Source organism: Protopterus annectens, chromosome 1.part1 (genome assembly GCF_019279795.1).
Source record: "Protopterus annectens isolate FY-2018-M chromosome 1.part1, PAN1.0, whole genome shotgun sequence".
Taxonomy (NCBI): Eukaryota; Metazoa; Chordata; order Ceratodontiformes; family Protopteridae; genus Protopterus; species Protopterus annectens.
In genome coordinates this window covers 1,210,512,393-1,210,531,014 of record NC_056726.1, presented here as the reverse complement: position 1 = coordinate 1,210,531,014, position 18,622 = coordinate 1,210,512,393, and the positions used below count along the sequence as shown (strand labels likewise).

The window sequence follows — 18,622 nt, the reverse complement described above, 5'->3', positions numbered from 1 at the left end:
ACTATGGTCTTCTGGTTGTGATTTCAACCTAAAAGAAAAACTTAACAGTCCTAAAGACTATCTCTATCAAAGTACGAGTCTTCATTTCTCTAGCACCCAGATCCAAACACCAATATTCACTTTTCTGAAAGGCTAATTGGCTTCCCATACAAGATCCTCTCCTCATTTCCAATCTATTCAAAAGTCTTAACCAAAACACCTTCTCCTACTGAGATCATGCAATACGCAGAAGGCAAGGCACAAATTACTGCTCAAGAATCTGCATGTTCCAAAAATTACAGCTCTTTTAGTCAGTCCAAATGAGTTTTATTTTCTAACCCATGGATTTTCTTCAGCAGGAACTGCTGGACCTTTAGTAATTGAGTTACGTGTTTAGCTTCAAAGCTTCAGAAGGTATCACTGTTTCCAATATCAGAACATATTACATAGATTTTTCAGGGGAATTATAATTTCCCTGTTTTAACTAAACATGGCGCTGAGTATTATATGATCAACTCCATAAGCTTCCTCAGGTCACTATGGTCACATTTTGGACAAATTTAGTTTATTAACCGCTAATGTTCCCACTTCTCTTACCTACAACTTTCTTCTTAGTGGCTGCCCATCTATATTGCAGTCCAAAACAATATATTTTTTTCTCTTTCTGCTATGCTGTATTTCTTCATCTTCAAAGAAAATATGCACTTTTTACACCTATTTTTTTAAATAACCATGGGTAGCACATTGGCAAAGCAGATAAGGTTGTTACCTCAAAGCAAGAGGTTCCCTGGTTCAATTCTCGATTGAGGTGCCTTCTGTGTGGAATCAGCATGTCCTCCCTGTGTTTACGTGGGTTTCCTCCAGGTGCTCCATTTTTCTCCCACATTCCAAACACATGCAGTAGGTAGATTGGGCATGCTAAACTGGCCATAGGTGTGAGTGTGCGGTGTGGATGAGCTGTCATGGCTGGGCTAGCCATCTGACAGCGTAAACCTTACCTGCAGATGATTGTCACTGTTGAAGTGACACTAACTTTATGTGCAAAAATGGAGTTGTGGATGGATGGATGGATGGATGAATGGATTCTTAGACATAATCATGTTACCCATTTTCTTCATATCTTCATATTTAGTTATCCAAAGTTCCTTCTGTAACCATGAAGTCAGAAAAAAGTACCCCGAATAGTAGCCTACCCACCAGAGATTCCTGTGGGACACCAGTGATTAAACACAAGAAGTCTGATAGAAGGCCTGCTTTTAAACTTGTTACATTCTATTTTTAACTGTGGTTTAACCCGGGAAAGCTGTATTCATTGTGTCTCATTTAATGAGGCTTTCCCTAACACTCCTGCTCCAGTGGCTGGGTGGAATATAGGGTCCTACTTCAATGAAGATTCTTTATTTTGTTATATATTAGCTTCAGGGCCAGTTGATTCAAAGTAAAGCGAGAAAGGTAATTTGCTTATAAAGGTAATATTTCTCTTTATTCCAAGCTTGTCCGACTTTGACATTAGTATATTTAAAGATCAACAGGTATTGAGCAAAGCCCCTACAGTGGGTATAGGATGTGCAGCTCAACCTGCCAGAATGCTGTATTTTTTATATCATTCAATACCGTAATAAACTACGGTTTGTGTAGCTGATGGTTGTGTAGATATTTTATAATGCTTTATTGCATTTCAACAAAAAGCTATTAACATATTATACTGACAATATGCAGTGCTGCATGGAAATCATTAGAATTTGTGCACAATTTCATTAAATCCAGAAGAACCAAAAAAAAAAGACTTCAAAGTGCTGAGTCCAGATGTTAGTCAATGGTAATGTCTTGATTCCTACTCCCACTCCCTTTTAGAGCTGCAGTAAAAGTGGGATGTAGAAATGAAATGCCCATTCCTAGTTTAACCCCTTTCTCATTCCGGAGTATGTATAAACACACATATAGCTATACATATGTGTATGTGTGTGTGTGTGTGTGTGTGTGTGTGTGTGTGTGTGTGTGTGTGTGTGTGTGTGTGTGTGTGTGTGTGTGTGTGTGTATCAATAATTTGGAAACTTGCTAAATACAGGCAACTAACCATGTTAGAAATAAGTACTCCAGAATTTTGGTGCTTTGGAAAAAAAATAACCAGTTACAGTACCCAAAAATACTTTTAATTGGCTTTTACCTGTGACATGGTAAATGGAACTGAAGCCAATCCCAAATCGTCCCACTTTGTTTGGATCTTTGCATTTATGGCTCCGACCTGTAGATTGAATTCCTTTCCAGTCATCCTCTGTAAATGTTGCATTATTGTAGGCAAAAAGTGCTGGTCCTGTAAGGAAAATAAGGCAAAGAAGATGAAATAAGGAGATCAGCAGTATGTCTTCAGTTACACTACTGGTTACATTTCAGTGCTGTATCAGTTTTCAGGACTGTTTTCTTACTGTTAGGTCACTCTTCTTGAATATGGTTGCACTATGTTTTCCTAAGATATGTCCAGAATAAGCTATAACCAGATGAACACAATCATCAGGGAAGAAAGTGTGCCCTCCCACCCTCACCTGGGGAAGTTCACCCCCACCTCTTTGTTATTTATAAATACTAACTTCAAAGTCACACAGCAATGGAAAAAAAGCAACAACTCCAATGAAATAATGAATTCCTTCTGGAACCAGAATAGAAACAGTTCTGGCAATGATAAGACAAACACCAAACAAAAAATTACATTCCAGCTAGCTGTGATCAGAGAGATGTAACCTTGTCCACTATGAATTGCAACTTATGAACTTCAGACTTGACAACTAGTAGAAAACTCATTAAGCAGTAATCATAACACTTTATATAAAGCTAACACTGACTTCTGCTGTTTGGGCCAATTAGAACACATCTTCAGGAGTTTCTCATAAGTATCGTACAGTGTGGTTGTCTGACTGGTTTAATGTTAGGAGCATTCCAAAACTCCATGAATAACATGGAACTTCATCTTCAACATTCACTGGATGTCCATTTCATAGGTTGCCACTTAAAAGTATTATTTATGAGGTGGCATATTTATGAGATGGGATTGTCTTTACCTATGCAATAATGTTCTCATGGTACATTTATCCAAGAATTGCATTTCAGTTATCTTGCAAGTTCTATATACCGATCTTCATATTTTGTTTAAATTCTGTGGTGTTATTTCTGTGATCTCCAGTCAAAGTGCTACATTAATGCTGTTCCAATACACATTAGCAAATTACTTTATGAATAATTCTACCTCAAAGTGCTAGCTCACACGTCTATTGTAAAATCACTGCCGGGTATCTGGAGGGGGGGGGGGTGCAGGGATACGTCAGTTTTATAGTTGGTTGTAAAGATAATATGTTAACCACATGGATCATAATATTAAGAAAATGCCAAGTTATGGAAAATTCCTTAACAAAGATTCAGTTACAAGGGACGATGGAACATATTACAATTTAAATTCAATGCAAAGAACTGTAAGATAATGTATCTGAACAAAAAAAAAATGGGAAAAAACAAAACAAATGAAAGACAGCACAATTGTAGATAATATATTAATAATAGCAAAATAAAAAGGGACCTAGTATTACTATACTCTGATGATCTACATATGGATGATAAAGCAGTACAAAATCTGGGTAGTTAGATTCTGGGAAGCATATGGAAAGGTAGTGCTTTCAGAAAAAAGGAAACTGTTATTCTCCTGCAGAGTTATGTATTTATTTGTCTGTTTATTTAATAATCTAACTTGTTAATCAGAGTAGAACACTGATGCAATTGGACCATTAGCAGTATCTTTCTAGACAGATACACAAAATATTGTTCCATACAAAGAATTAGGACTAAAACATCCCATGACTAATTGAAAAGCCAAATGAAATATTGTGTACAGTTTTGGAAATCCAACCTGCTATGAGAAAAGAGGCTATACAAAGAATGGCATACATCAAAAGTTATCAAGATGGGGCATAGGGTAAATTAATTAATTCATACCTAGCATCGGTGGAACATCACATTTCTAGCCTACACTGTCCTTAGATTCCTAAGCATTTTATGAAAAATCAAGTCATAAAGTATGAGCCACACAAATGTATATATCTTATGAACAGCAAATTCTATTAGAAAGGTTCAAACAGCAGTGCTGGTCAGCAAAATGTTTTATTTCACAATATGAATAGTCTATGCATTGTCTTTAAATTAATGCTTATATAAATCAAAAAAATCCAGAATTATATTCCCCACTAATTGTTTACAAAAATCTCATTGTATCTTTCAAAAAAACTGTGCAACCTACAAATATGGGGAATTCCAAAAGAAATGGTACACTACTATAGTATGTGAAAATGCATGGTAAATGGCAACACATGAGGAGTGATTCAGAGACAAATATAAAATAAGTGCATTAGAAGGAAAAACAGGCAGTGTGCATCACACACAAATGACCATATGAATGTCAACAAGAATGTTAATGAGCTACTGCGCATACAAATGATGAAATCAAACATGGGAGGTATGATTCAGCAATTTAGGAAATATAAGAAAAGTTTTGTACTGTAACTCAGCAATCAGCGTATCTGCACACCATCATTTGTCAGTAAGCAGGTGTATCTTTTGTGCTAGGAGTAGCACCTACTTTACCCAGTCAGCATGTGTTAGTGTCCACTTTGGATGCCAGTGTCTGTAATGTTGCATGCTGCCACTAGAACAGTCAGTTAGTGGCCAGCATACTGTCACCATCACCATGTGGACAGAAACCTCATAAGAGATCTGGCAGACTGCTGCCATCCTCACACAGGATCAAGGGAGGTGTGGAATGTCTGTTTCAGTGGATGCATAAGTTTATGCAACACTGACCATTGTTGCTATGGGGACCTCTCACCTTTTAGCTGGGGATACTCTAGGAAGTACACATGTCTCTGCCTCATGAATCCTACTCCAGTTTCTAGAAGTGATCTTGATACACATGGAGAAGGATATGTGGTTCTCATGGACAGTAGATAACAGGGCAGAACCACTAAGGGGCATTCTATGACAGTCTATTTCTCCGAGGTCCTGAGGGTCATTGATTACAATCACATTGCCACTAAGTCTCTAACTACTCCACATGGTGTCCAATACATCAAGAGGAATGATTTCCACTTCAGCTACCAGTTAATGGCCAATACATGTGATATTATATACAATGTGCATGCACATCATACAGTCAGGGTCCGTGATTCTGTCATATGGCACATTTGTGACCTATAACTGAAATTTGATGGGGATACTTTCCACTGGGTCATATAGTTGGTAGGTGTACATGCTGACATTCTTAGAGGTAACGAAGGTCCAGTCACATGAACATAGGTAGCAGACACTCATAATGGTGATGCTACTGTGTTACAGGTGATGCTGCAACTGACTTGGAGCCATGACCAATAACCCCATCCACTGCCTAGAGACAGACACAGAGATGAAATATAATACATCAGAGATATAGACATAGAACATCATAAAACATGTTCAGAGCTCTGAAGTCTCTTTTCTATCGTCTGAATACATCTGGTGCTGTAATGCAGTATGTTCCTGAAACGTGCTTCAGTCTATCTGAGGTCTGTGTCATGTTACACAAGATGATACTATGAAACAGCTACAGTAAGGAAAGACTATAGCATTAGCAGAAATATCCATGGCAGTAGTAGACCAGGAGCCAGGTGATAAGGGAGTGGAAGACATGGCTGAAGTTGATTCCTATGTGAGGCAGAAGTAAATGCACTCTATTGTGCCACTAACAAAAATGCAGTGTCTGGTCCAAAATTATGTGCCATGACAAAAGAAAGACAGAACAAAAATGATGCATGCATTTACTTAAACAGTGTTTGTATTGCAGTACATTGACTGGTCACACTGTGCAATGTGTATTACCATACCTACACTGGCCATGGGGATTGGTTAGGGTGCAGTTATTATTTATGCAGGTTGGGGAAACAGTGGAATGGGACAGCAAAGCTAGCATAGGTAAGGCCATGGGTTGTGCCTGTGGTAAGCACAGACATGGACAGTGAGTTATAGAATGTCAGGCATCATGTCCTTGGGTAATGCTGTGGAGCTTTGAGCAGTGGATTGTTAACTGAATATAACAAATGTCCCTGCAGCATCTGGTCTGGAAGTATGTAATCCAGACATAGTACATTAGATGCATGTGCAGAAATGGTGATGTGGCATCCTGCAAGTGAGAGGCAACCACAACACCCTATTCAGCCAGTGTTGCAATTCATTTAGTGGATATGTACTGGGCAGTGGTCAACAAGTAAATTGGATGTCACCACGTTGGATGCCAAGAGGGTTATTCCCACAGTGGAACTGGATGGATATTGTTCTTGTCCATGTGACCATCTATGGCCAGAGGTGGAGGCCACAGAAGAGCAAGTAAAGTGTCATTCATGTCCATGAGACCATTTATGGATAGGAATAGAAGCCACAGTGGATCCAAATGATTGCTGTCCATGTTGTCATGACCATTCACAGTCAAGGCTGTAGGCATTGGTGTAGTCATCCATCCATCTAGGTAAAGCAGCCTTTCACTCTTGTGGTATGCCACTGTCCTCTATCTTGGCTGTATGTCCATAGGTTCATAGATGTGTACTAAGCTAATGATCACTTGTAACTTTTTAGGCCTAGCCATGCAAACATAATGTCTGACAACTTCTGCTACCTTTGTAAAGTGTAACCAGGGACTAGGAAAATGAAAGATTTATAAGCAGGGGCTTGGGAGGTAAACCATTTACAGACTCCCTTTGTCCATTAGAGACATAGGTAGCAAACTGGGGATGAATTTCTTATTCCTCATCTTATTATCCAAATTGAACTTAAACTGGATTGGGGAAGAACTCTGCTTCATATGGATGGGGAGCCTTTTCCAAAGAAGGGGTTGTCTCTCAGATACATACCTGTCTCTCCAGCAGGTTCTATTTATATCACAGGGAAGGTTTAAGTCTTTAGAATGGGTAATTCTGGTGCTGTTTGTTTTGTGGATATGCAGATGGTCCATCAGAGTGGAGTCTGATAATGCCTCGTATGTTAGAAATAGATCACTCCTCAACAGTCTGTAGGAAAAAGAATACAGGGATAGGGCTTTGAGGCAGTTTGTATCAGACATATTATTTAAGCCCTGTATTCTTTTAGTGAGGAACCTCTGTAGTCATTCCAATTTTTAGAGGTGCCTGATTAGGTACACACCAAAGGAGGCATTATACTTAATGATATGTCTGATGAATGCTGAATACAGTGGAACAATGACATCCTCTGGCACATGTCCTTTGCAAGCATCTGGCAAGAATTCATTAATGTCTGTAGGCCAGGGGAAGGCATAGCACATTTTATGGCTAAATAAATGCATGGCCGCCAAGGAGAGATGGTAGTACTAGCTAAAATATCTGTGCCACTGTGTTCTCAGATTGTGTAATGTCCATAATGCCATCATCATACGCAGCATCTTTAAATGAGATGACCTTTGGCATGTGTAGACTGGAAATGCTGGATCCTTTCCCACAGACACATGTGAAAACATGCATGTAACTTACCAGTGTATGAGCTGGCATGTGTGATCCCTCATTACCATGTATTAGACAGACAGCTACATGCCTGGAATATACATATCCTATGGGCAAGTATATATATTTTTGTGCAGGCTGTGTCCATTGTATACTTGATAATCTTGTGTGACAGAAAGGAGGTTTTGTATGTATGAGAAAACCATGCAAAAGTGCTAGGCAATGTTGTAGGTTTTCACAGCTGCAGCCATGATATTTCTGGATGGCAATAATGTACATGTCATTTATGCATGACTGAGCTCTCGGACTACGTATCTTAGGCTGGTATGTCCCCAGCCTTAAGCAGTAATTTACCTTCACCTAGAATGATGCCAAAGTACAAACAGAAAATGATTGACTTTATTGGCTTGGTTTCTGGTGTCATTCTAAGAGGATACAGCATCTGTCGGCCTGGGATGATGTGATCAACACACCTCGATGCTTTGCCAGAGATGGTCTTAATTTGTCACCCCTGAGATTTCAGCTACTGGCTAATGTTCTTGTCACCCCATAGTGCCTTTTTTAGGCAGTGTCTCAAGGACAAAATTCTTGACATAAAAACTCCATCTAAAAACGACCTCAAGGTTATATTGCTAAACACTAGGAGTCTTAACATGAAACTGCACTCACTGGAAGCAGTCCTCACCTTGGAAGACAGACATTTGTGCAGTCACGGTGACCTGATTCAAAGCTGTGGAGAGCATCCAGCCATTTCAGGCTATACCTCCTTCCACATGTTCAGACCACAAACGGAAGGCATGAAAACTAAAGGAGGTGGTGTATCAATATTCATTAAAGATAAATACACCTCCAGATTGGTTAAATTGTATGACTCCCTGGAGATACTTCAGGTGCAATCAACTGTTGGTAGGACACTTATTCAAGTCATTACCAGCTACAGGACCCCCTCCATGAATCAGGACACCCACTCTGCCTATTAGGATCTATTTGAGTCTATCAAGATACATCCAAACACCATGGTTATGGGTAACTTTAACTACCCATCTATTGACTGGGTAAATTACTCGCTCAAACTCACTTGCCCAAAGGTTCCTTGACTTCGTTAACTCCAATGCCCTGGACCAGCTGGTTGACACCCCCACAAGGGGTGCAAACATCCTGGATCTGGTTCTTACCAATATGGAGAACCACTGTAGCACCCCCACTGTGAGCTCTTCACTGGTGAGATCTGACCACAAATCAGTCTCACTTGAAGTAACTATCACACCTGACTCCCCCCAGCAGCAACTAAACTGAAAAACTTCTCCAAAGCAGATTATAACCTCTTGTATGGTATAAATAGCTTTACTGCACCACCCCTGCCTGTTAAACCTGGTGGACTTCTTCGAGACAGTCACTAAAGCCCTTGATGATGGGAAATCTGTGGCTATAGCCTACCTAGACTTAGCCAAGGCTTTTGACACTATCCCCCACTCAGGCATCATTAACAAACTCACCCAGCTAGGTATCAACCATTATATCATTAGATGGGTCGCTAACTGGCTCACTGATAGAGCCCATATAGTCAAAACAGGGGAATCCACCTCCAACAGCAGACCTGTAACAAGTGGTGTTCCACAGGGATCAATCCTGAGTCCTCTACTGTTTGGAATCTATTTCTCCAAAGTACAAACTAAAACTAAACATCTGTGGCTGACAAAGTTTGCTGATGACTGAAAACTGGGAGTGGTCATAATCTCCAAACGATGTCAACATCCCACAAGAGGGTCTTAAACAAAAAAGAAGTTATGTACTCACCATAACATTCCATCTGAGTAGTTATACTTCATTTTTCTGCAACCTGTGGGTATTCGGATCCATATCGGATCCGAGCCGGCAACTTATTTTCTAGCATCTGCTCCAAGCTCCTCCCCCTACCCATAATACACCACCATCTCCTATCTTCCCTCAGATCGAGTTTGCTGCAACTATACACATTAGCAACTCAACTAAATAAACCTAACATGTTTATTCACATGAAAAGGTCAGGGGACGGAGGGTGGGAAGGTTGCAGAAAAATGAAGTATAACTACTCAGATGGAACGTTATGGTGAGTACATAAATTTTATCTGAAGTAGTTAACTTCATTTTATCTGCAACCTGTGGGACAGAGTCCCCAGCTACTCAACAAATCCTGGGAGGCCCTCATGGAAGGATATTCCTGAGCACCGCAGAGACAAAGGATGCTCTCCCTCTGGAAATCAGATCTAATTTGTAATGGGAGATAAAAGTATGTGAATTTGCCCAGGTTGCTCCTGCACAAATGTTATCCAAAGGAACCTTAGACCAAAAAACAGCAGAAGTCGCCATGGACCTGGCACAGTGAGCTTTAATCAGGCCAGGAGGAGATAAACCCTTGGCTTTGTAAATGTGTAGTATGCAAAGAGTGATCCATCTGGCTGAAGAAACCTTGGAAATGGCCTTTCCCAAATGAGGTTTAGAAAATGAGACAAATAATTGATCGGACTTATGGAAGGATAGTGTTCTATGAAGGTAGAAACTAGGTTGTCTATGAACATCTAACAAATTAAGTTTATATTCACCTTTGTTCTGAAAATTTGGAAAGAAAACAGGTAGATTAATTGTTTGGTTTATGTTTGATTGAGATGCCATTTTGGGTAAAAATGAAGGATTTGTATGGAGAGAGATCCTGTCCTTATGGAAGACCAAATAAGGAGGCATGGCTGACAAAGCCTGCAGCTCAGAGACCCTCCTAGCTGACGTAATAGCCACTAGGAAGGCTGTCTTCCAAGATGAAAACTTTAAATCCACTGATGCCGCAGGCTCAAAAGGAGGAGTTGCTAATAACTGGAGAACCAAAGTGAGGTTCCAAGGAGGAACCGAATCTTTGATGGGAGGACGCAGAAGAAAAGTGCCTTTTAGAAAGGCTTTACATAGCCTAGAAGAAGCCAGGGCAATCTTATTTTCACCTGCATGAAAATTAGAAATGGCTGCCAGCTGTACTTTCAACGTGCAGGAACTAGCTCCTTGCTGAAAAATACTAGTCAAGAAATCCAACACCGCTGGAACAGGGGCATTAAAAGGATACAGATTTCTCTGAGGCCCACATAGAGAAACGTCTCAATTTACTGCGATAGACTTTCCTGGTGGAATCTTTAAGAGAGGGCCCGGAGAGCATTACTCGCCTTTGGAAATTTGAGGTCCATGATTAGAGCAATGTGGTACCTGAGGTGTAAAATCCTGTCTGGCATTAAGAAGACTTTTAGCTGCAAAGTGTCTAGCCATGCCCCGATAAAATATCAAACTTGTACTGGTTGCAAAAGGGATTTGTGAACACTGACTGTAATCCCCAGCTGATCTGCCAAGAGAAGGAAGTAGTCTTGGGCCAGACAAATAAGAGGCTTGGTGGACGTAGTGAAGAGCCAGTCATCCAGGTAAGGAAATACCTGAATTCCCTGAAGCCTCAGGTGAGCTGCTACTACTGCTATTACCTTGGTAAACACCCTGGGGGCTGTGGTGAGACCAAAGGGTAGAGCTTTGAACTGGAAGTGACTGGCTCCCAGCCGGAAGCGAAGAAACCTCCTGGAGCTTTTGTGGATCTTGATATGGCAGTAAGCATCCTGGAGGTCTAATGAGCACATCCAGTTGCACTCTCGGAGATAAGGTACAATGGACTGTAGGGTGACCATCCAGAACTTTTGTTTGGCAACAAACAGGTGCAAGGTTGACAGGTCCAAAATGGGCCTGAGGTCCCCCATCTTTTTTGGCACTAAAAAGAACCTGGAGTAAACAAACACCTAATCCAGACTGGTCGAGGGGGACCGGTTCAATGGCTCGTTTGTGAAGCAGCTTTGAAACCTCTAGAGCTGTGGCATCCCTGTGAGTGGGTGGGACATCCAGGAGGCGTCTTGTACCACTTGGTGGGGCAACAAATGGGATAGTGCAGCCTCTGGATATTATTTGTAGCACCCAACAATCTGCAGTTATGGACTTCCATGCCACTGGGTGTAAGGACAATCTCCCCCCCGACTGCCTCCAGAGTAGGACAGTCAGGCAACCCCTCAGGGCTGCTGTGTGGGCCTGTCAGAAAAAGGTTCCCTAGACCCGAAATTCCTGGGACCCCTCTACCTTTGGGTCGGCGTCGATCCTGTCCCCCTCTGCCTCTGGGGGAAGAGTTGTTCTGAATCTCCTGGGAAAACTGAGATTTCCAGAACCACATCTTCTTTTGCCCCCCTTGGTTCCCAGAAAAGGACCGCTGAGGGTTAGAGAAGCGGATCCTGATGGCAGACAAAGTCTTTCCACCTTTTTCACTCTGGACAAGAGTGTCCCGTACTGTCTTCCCAAAAAGGGAGGAACCATCGTAGGGAGCATTAGTAAATGATGCCTTGAAAGGGTCCGCAAACTGACACAACCTGAGCCAGGTGTGTCACCTCATGGCTGGCTACGCCTGTCCCAGCCACCCTAGCTGCTCCTTCCATGGCATGGGAAAGTAGGCGCATGGACGTGTTTGATACCGACTTCAGAGTTGATATTTTCACAGAGAACAGTTGTTTGTCCTGCTGAGATAAAGACTCTGAGGGAGACTCAGTGAATTCCGAGACAAGGTCTCACTGCAGCCTTATAAAGTGTGCCAAATAGTTCAGTGCATGGATGGAAAAGGTTGCTGATGAATAAAAGCGCTTCACAAACCTATCCCATTGACCTGGACTCCTTGTCCAGAGGGTGGACTGAGGAACTCTCTTGCACTAATTCCTTCTTGGTGGCTGCTGTGACCGCCATAGCGTCAATGGGGGCTCCTTTAGACCGAGGTTGTCTGTCGGTGGGAGGAGATAGAATCTTGTCAGGGCATTTGTGGATGGGCACTATGGTGTCTTGCTCCTTCCATGCCCATGTGGTGATAAGGTCCACCAAGGGGTCCACTGTTGGGGACACCCAGGAAGTAGATGGGCCCATGCTAAAAGCCTCCAGGAACACGGACTCATCCGTAGAAGGTTTTGGGGCTGACCAACCTCCCCTCTGGCAAAGGATCTCCATGATGTCTTCGAAGGAAACATCTTTGGGAAGTGACCTGGGGGAACCTTCTCCTTCATCTAAATCCGTGTCCATAGTGAGGGACTCAGGGGAGTCCAAGTGCCTCCTTTTGCACTTGCGCTTATGGAGGCCTTCTTCAGTGGGACTCTCTGAAGAGGACTCATGAGCCGTGGGGGGGTTCCTCAAGGGGAATAACCTGGGGCTCCTCTTGCATGGGCTGTCCCTGAGACAGGATGAAGGGAATTGTTGCCAAATCCAGTGGAGTCTGGGTTGAATCCGAGGAGATGAACTGAGGTCTCAATCCCTGGGAGAAAACCCTCTCCACCTCTTTGAACACCGAAGGAGAACACACCTCCTTGGCACCCAGCAAGGAGGAAGCTCTCTCCGGGTCCAAAGCGGGGATTGGAGCTGAAGCGAGGGTAGCCTGAGCTCCAAGGGAGCAGTTCGGATCCGAAAAGGTCAGAGCTGAAGATGGATCCATTCCCTCGGGTCTAACTCCCTGTCCACGGCTCCGAGAGTTACTCAGATCTGAACTAGCCTGATCTGAGGAACTCCAGGTAACAGCCAGAGTCAAGGTTGGAGGAACTGTCGGCGCCGAGCTAACAGCTCCAAAGAGTCTTGGATCCAAAAACCCTGAAGCAGCCGCACGGATCGGGGAATGAGAAATGGGACAGAAAAATGGCATGGACTTCCCCCCTCCAGAGGGGAAGGGGCCTGGCAAGACTCCCATCTGTATCTGGGTCTGAATGAATCTCCTCATCATCCTGTCCATGTCCAAGTCCAATAGGCTCTGAGTCGATCACGAAGAGGCAACCGACTCAGATCTGGCTGGTCTGCAAAGCAAGGGTGAGGAAGGCCTCTGATCGGAAGACTCCATTGGCTCCAGTGATAAACGGGGTGAGCAGAGCCTAGGAGAAGCTGGCCTTAAAGTCTTGGGTGGTGGAATAGGGAAGGGTTCCCTATCCGGAGACCCCTTGTGAGGCCTATCCCTCTTCCTCTCTTTGTCTGCCTTGCGTCTTTCTCTGTCCTTTTCTTTTTCTCTCTCTTTTGCTTTTTCTTTTTCCTTTTCTTTTTCCTCCCCAACACCAGCACGAGCGGGAGTTTGAGTTCCTGACTGAGTGGGTGGCTGGGCGGGAGTACCAGAAACCGAGGCCATGGCAGAATCCAGCATGGAGGCAGGGAGAAGACCCTTGGCAACCAATTTGGCCTTCCTATCCCTGAGGGCCCCTTAGGTTGAAGCCTGCACAAATTGTACACTGAATGGATAAATGGGGCACTCCCAAACAGATTACACACAGAGTGTGACCATCAGCCGGTGAGAGCTTATGGCCACACTCTGTGCATTTTTTGAAAACTGACAGGCTGATCAGCCATAGCCTAAAACTAATCACCACTCCCTAAAGAGTAAACACAACACACTAGCACACACTGAAGGGAAGTGGGCCTAGAAACTACTCTTAATAAGAAAACTTTTTTTTTTAAGCTAGAACCGATAAACAGCATACACTAAAAAGGGGAGGGAGGGAAACTAACGACCACTTTCGCACAGAATATAGAATTAAACACACTTACAATCCCTGAAGCTCAGAGCAAAGGAGACCACGATGCTCACTATGGCACAGCAAATGAGATCTGAGAGAAGATAGGAGATGGTGGTGGATTATGGGCAGGGGGAGGAACTCAGAGCTTGGAGCAGATGCTAGAAAATAAGTTGCCGGCTCGGATCTGATATGGATCCGAATACCGACAGGTTGCAGATAAAATGAAGTTAACTACGGATCAAATTATTGGTGCCAAAGTCATGGTCTTAAACTCAATGCAAAAAAACGTGTTATCATCCCTTTCAGCAAAAGCAATGTTACTGCTAACTACCACATCAGTAACAGCACCCTAAGTACACAATCAGTGGTGAGAGATCTGGGCACACAGGTTGACAGCAACCTTATCTTTGATCACCATGCCTCCACAGTGGTAAGAAGGGCATTCTATATTGCTCATCTTATAAGTAAGGGCATTGGCTCCAGAAAAAAAATAAGTTATAGCCTCCCTGTAATCTTCCTTCATCAGACCAATAACTGAGTATAATGCCCCTTTTGGTATGTACCTTTCCAAACACGTGCAGCAATTGTAGACACAGAAAGGTTCCTCACAAGGAAAATTCAAGTTCTTCAGCAAATGTTCTATGAAGATCATCTGAAATCACTGTCACTGTATTCTGTTACATACAGACTACTCAGGGGCGATCTCTGCCTTGCATATAAGGCAGTCTTTGACCCGGCTTTTTGGAAATGCTGCATATCTAAAAGTCAAACGTTACACGGATTACTCGCTCTAAAGGCCTTAACCTGGTTACCACTCCTTTGGAACAGACTCCCACTTCATGTTAAGCAGAGCACCTCACTGGCCCTCTTCAAATGCAATCTGGATGATTGGAAGGGTAACCATAAATTCACCCTGTGGGTTCCACCTGCGTCCCTCTTGAACAGGGGTGATAAGTGCTGATCATGGAAATAAGGGTAAAACTTGGCAAGGCTTGAAAGGGCTGTAGGGCATTAGCCTAGTAACCCTCCTATGATCTTATGAGTACAGTAGGCTGATATGCTATCAATGGTTTTACATGACTGGAATTTGCTGCTCCTCACCTGGGGCAGCCCCAACTGCTGGTCTGGTAGTCCTGTCCAGCCCAGCTTCCATACGAAGTCCACCACGCAGAATAAGTGTCCTGTCAGTATTTTTACTGAGGGTTATAATGAACTGTTCATTTTCTGTCAGCAAATGGTATATGGGTCAGCACATGTGGCATGCCTTTTGCCAGCTATGTCTTGCACCTAGTTATCTTCCTGCAAGAGCATGTTAGTGACCTTCAGATGCACCTGCAGCACTGCCCAGTTATCCATAAAGAGCTTGTCCACCTTATGCTTTTCTAAGTTTCTCATGGCTTTACAGGGCCTGCAGCAGAAACGGACTGTCTTGTGGTGTGAATTTTCCAATGGGTTGCTATACTTTTTGCACTTTGACAGCTCCAGTACACCTGTGAGAACACACATCAATCTGTCCGCACAAAAATGTCCATGTTGAACAACACGAACCACTTCACTGGCCCCACCACTCCTGTGCTGGGTACTGCCATTTGCCAGCTCACTGCCCACCACTGCTCAGGTGCATACTGCCTCATACAATGCTGTAACAAAATTGTAGTGATGTTGTTCCAGACTGTGTTATGTATGGGCATGTGACCATGTACACTGCCCCTTGCAGCACAGTATTTTCCACTAAACTACATTTACAGCCTCTACTTCCATGTCAGTAAGCAACTTAGCCTCCCTGTGCCATACCTTGATCCTCACCTCCAACAGATATGTAAACTGTCATTCCTATTTCCCTTGATCTGCAAAGTTTTCCCATCCAAAGGATTACAACCTGTCATGCCTGTACAGTGAGACATGGCTGCATATTCCCTCCACCAGCACCATGAAAAAAAAAAAACAGCTGTCCTGCCTGTTTCCTGTGACCTTGCTGCTTGAAAACACCCCCACCCCCAACACTGCAACATTTCTTGGCAAGTCCATATGCTGTGACTGTACTGGACAAATGGACCACACCACATTTTGTCATGATTTTGCCGGTGTCAGGTATTAGCATACAGCAATTAGTGCAGCCTGACAATTGTGTGTGTGGCAACCATATATCATGGAATTGCACTTGCAGTGATGTGTACATTACCATTTCGCTCCTTTCAATTTCTATGCATGTAGATTTTTGTTACTATTTACTGTTTTCTGTAGTTTAATCCACCTCTGTAACATAGCTTCTCACAATATGGCAAATAAGCTTTTTATAGCACAATAAAGAGGCTCTTACCACAGTGTTTATGTAAATTAGGCCACTTACAGAGTTGTTCTCTGAATTTCATTAATAATGTAATGTGTTATCTGCCCTGTTTCATATTATAATGCTCAGTCTGCTTTATGCATGTTACCAGTTAAGGTGTGCGTGGCTCTGGCTGCACCTGTACAAACTTGCAGTGCACCAATAGCAGCAGCCACTGTACTACCCAGCAATCTATCATGTCCATGGTTGGGCATATAAGTAAAATAGTGTGTGTCGTGTAGCCTGACCACAAAGTTGTCACCTTGATCCACACTGCTGACCACATTGCATCATATTGCCACAGACATGTGATGTGCTGTTCTGATGCCGTTGATTGACAGTATGTGGTGTCCATGAAGTGTAGCATTGTGCAATGTGCAATGGCTATCATTTTCACTACTGGAATTGATCTAGTGCATGGACATGGCCTGTATATGATCTGTGAATGCCATGGCTCCTGCATGGTACAGCAGGAAGACTAAGATCTTTTCTGCACCTGCTGCATATGCAGCATTGGGAATGCCTGCTGGGGAAGCTATGAAGGCCTCTGTAGAAAGTCTATGCCTAGCACTTGTTTTCCAGAGTGGTACATAATCACTTGCTCTAGTGATCTGAAGACACCTCTCAGACCTTCTCTGCCAATGGGAAAAAGAAGCTAGAGAGAGAGAGAGAGAGACAGGATCCCCACTGTCGTACTACATTCATACTACCTTATTCCTCATATTACAGGTATTTGTGGTTGTTTATGTTATCCATGGTTATGATGTGATGTGTTTTTTTTTCCTTTCTTTTTTATTTTTTATTTTGCATTCTGATGTACAAGGAATTGCAGAAAATAGAATTGACTGTCACAAGATGCAGGCCCAACTCTCCAGGCAGTGAGGTAAGTGTACTGTATTAGACTCAAAGGGAGGAAATAAAGCACTAAAGCATTCTGACTTTTGAATTGTTAATAAAATCTCACTGCACATCTGGATGTTGAACACTGCTCCTTTATAGTACTTTGCTGTAATTTAAAATATTAGTAGAATATTTTATTTCCTACAGTCATGCGATTGTAGTCTTCCTAAGCCACCTCATTATAGCTTTTCTGTGGTTACCTACAGTAGTCGCTAGCAGTTGTTAAGGGTAACCTGGGTGTTAATATAACCCAATTCAACTTTTAGTTAAACTGTGCTAGTTTGTACACTGGTTTGGAGCAGTGGTACATACAAAGGGAGGGTGGGAATTCTTCCCAATTGATGCAGACACCATACCTATAATGACCTACTACTTCATAAGGATTAATACTTTGTATATTGGACTGTTGTACTCCCAATGACTGTATTTTGGTACCTGAAATATAACATGTAGTGGTAGCTTTTAATGTGGACCCCTTTCCTTGCTCCAGTACAGAAAAAGAATTAAAAGAAATTCTTGCATTTTACTGAGCTTTTCTTTTCTTTGATTTGCTTTTTGTTGCTTTTCATTCTGTGACTAAATGTGAGGTTCTAGTCAAAAATGAACTCTTGCGTGTCAGTTATGTTGCTGTGGGATGACAGATGTTTCCATTGCATTACAATGTTGATGATTAGAAGATAGAAAAAAGGTAGAAAGAATGAGCTTTTCTGATCGAGTGTTTCTGTTATAGGAATGGAGTGTACACTTAAACTGGTGCACAGCTGAGGAAGGTAAAGTGTGCTTGGCAGGAAGAGGCAGCACAACTGTCAGCAAGCTTAGCGGCCTTCCTGATTCAGTAAGTTAAAGCCATTCGCCTTGCATCGGTAACCACCGAGTCAATCTGCAGTAACAATGTGCAGTGCTCAGAAGTAACTAACTCTGTAACTGTGACCTATCTTTGGTCAGCAACATTACTTGCATATAGAAACACCACAATACCCATGTAGTGACCCATATTATCACTTCCAACCCATTACTATAGTATAAATTAAAATCCTTAGGATTGTATAATGAAGACATTAATGGAAGGATTAAGGAATTACTAGTTTAAATGGAGTACAGTGCACAGGCTAGCTGTTCTGAAGAAAGTTTTTTTAAACCCTTTATTACTAACTCTGCAATGATTTTGTACTTTGCATGTGCCTTTTGGCACTGGTTTTGTATTCTGTAGACAGCACTGTTAAGTTTTCTCACTGATATTAAACATGATTTTCAGTCCTGCATCATGCAACATCATACACTAAGCATTTTTTTTCTCAGCAGCCATAACAACAAACGTTTAA

At 42.4% G+C, this 18,622-nt stretch overlaps 1 protein-coding gene across 1 annotated transcript in view; it reads right to left on the bottom strand.

Moving 5' to 3' along the window:
- LOC122809263 (sacsin-like) overlaps nucleotides 1–18,622 on the bottom strand; it is a 417,141-nt gene that overhangs the window by 254,985 nt on the left and 143,534 nt on the right. Inside the window, exon 5 of the mRNA XM_044080641.1 lies at nucleotides 2,147–2,293. Within this exon, the coding sequence (XP_043936576.1) occupies nucleotides 2,147–2,293 (147 nt within the window). The remainder of the gene's footprint in view (nucleotides 1–2,146; nucleotides 2,294–18,622) is intronic.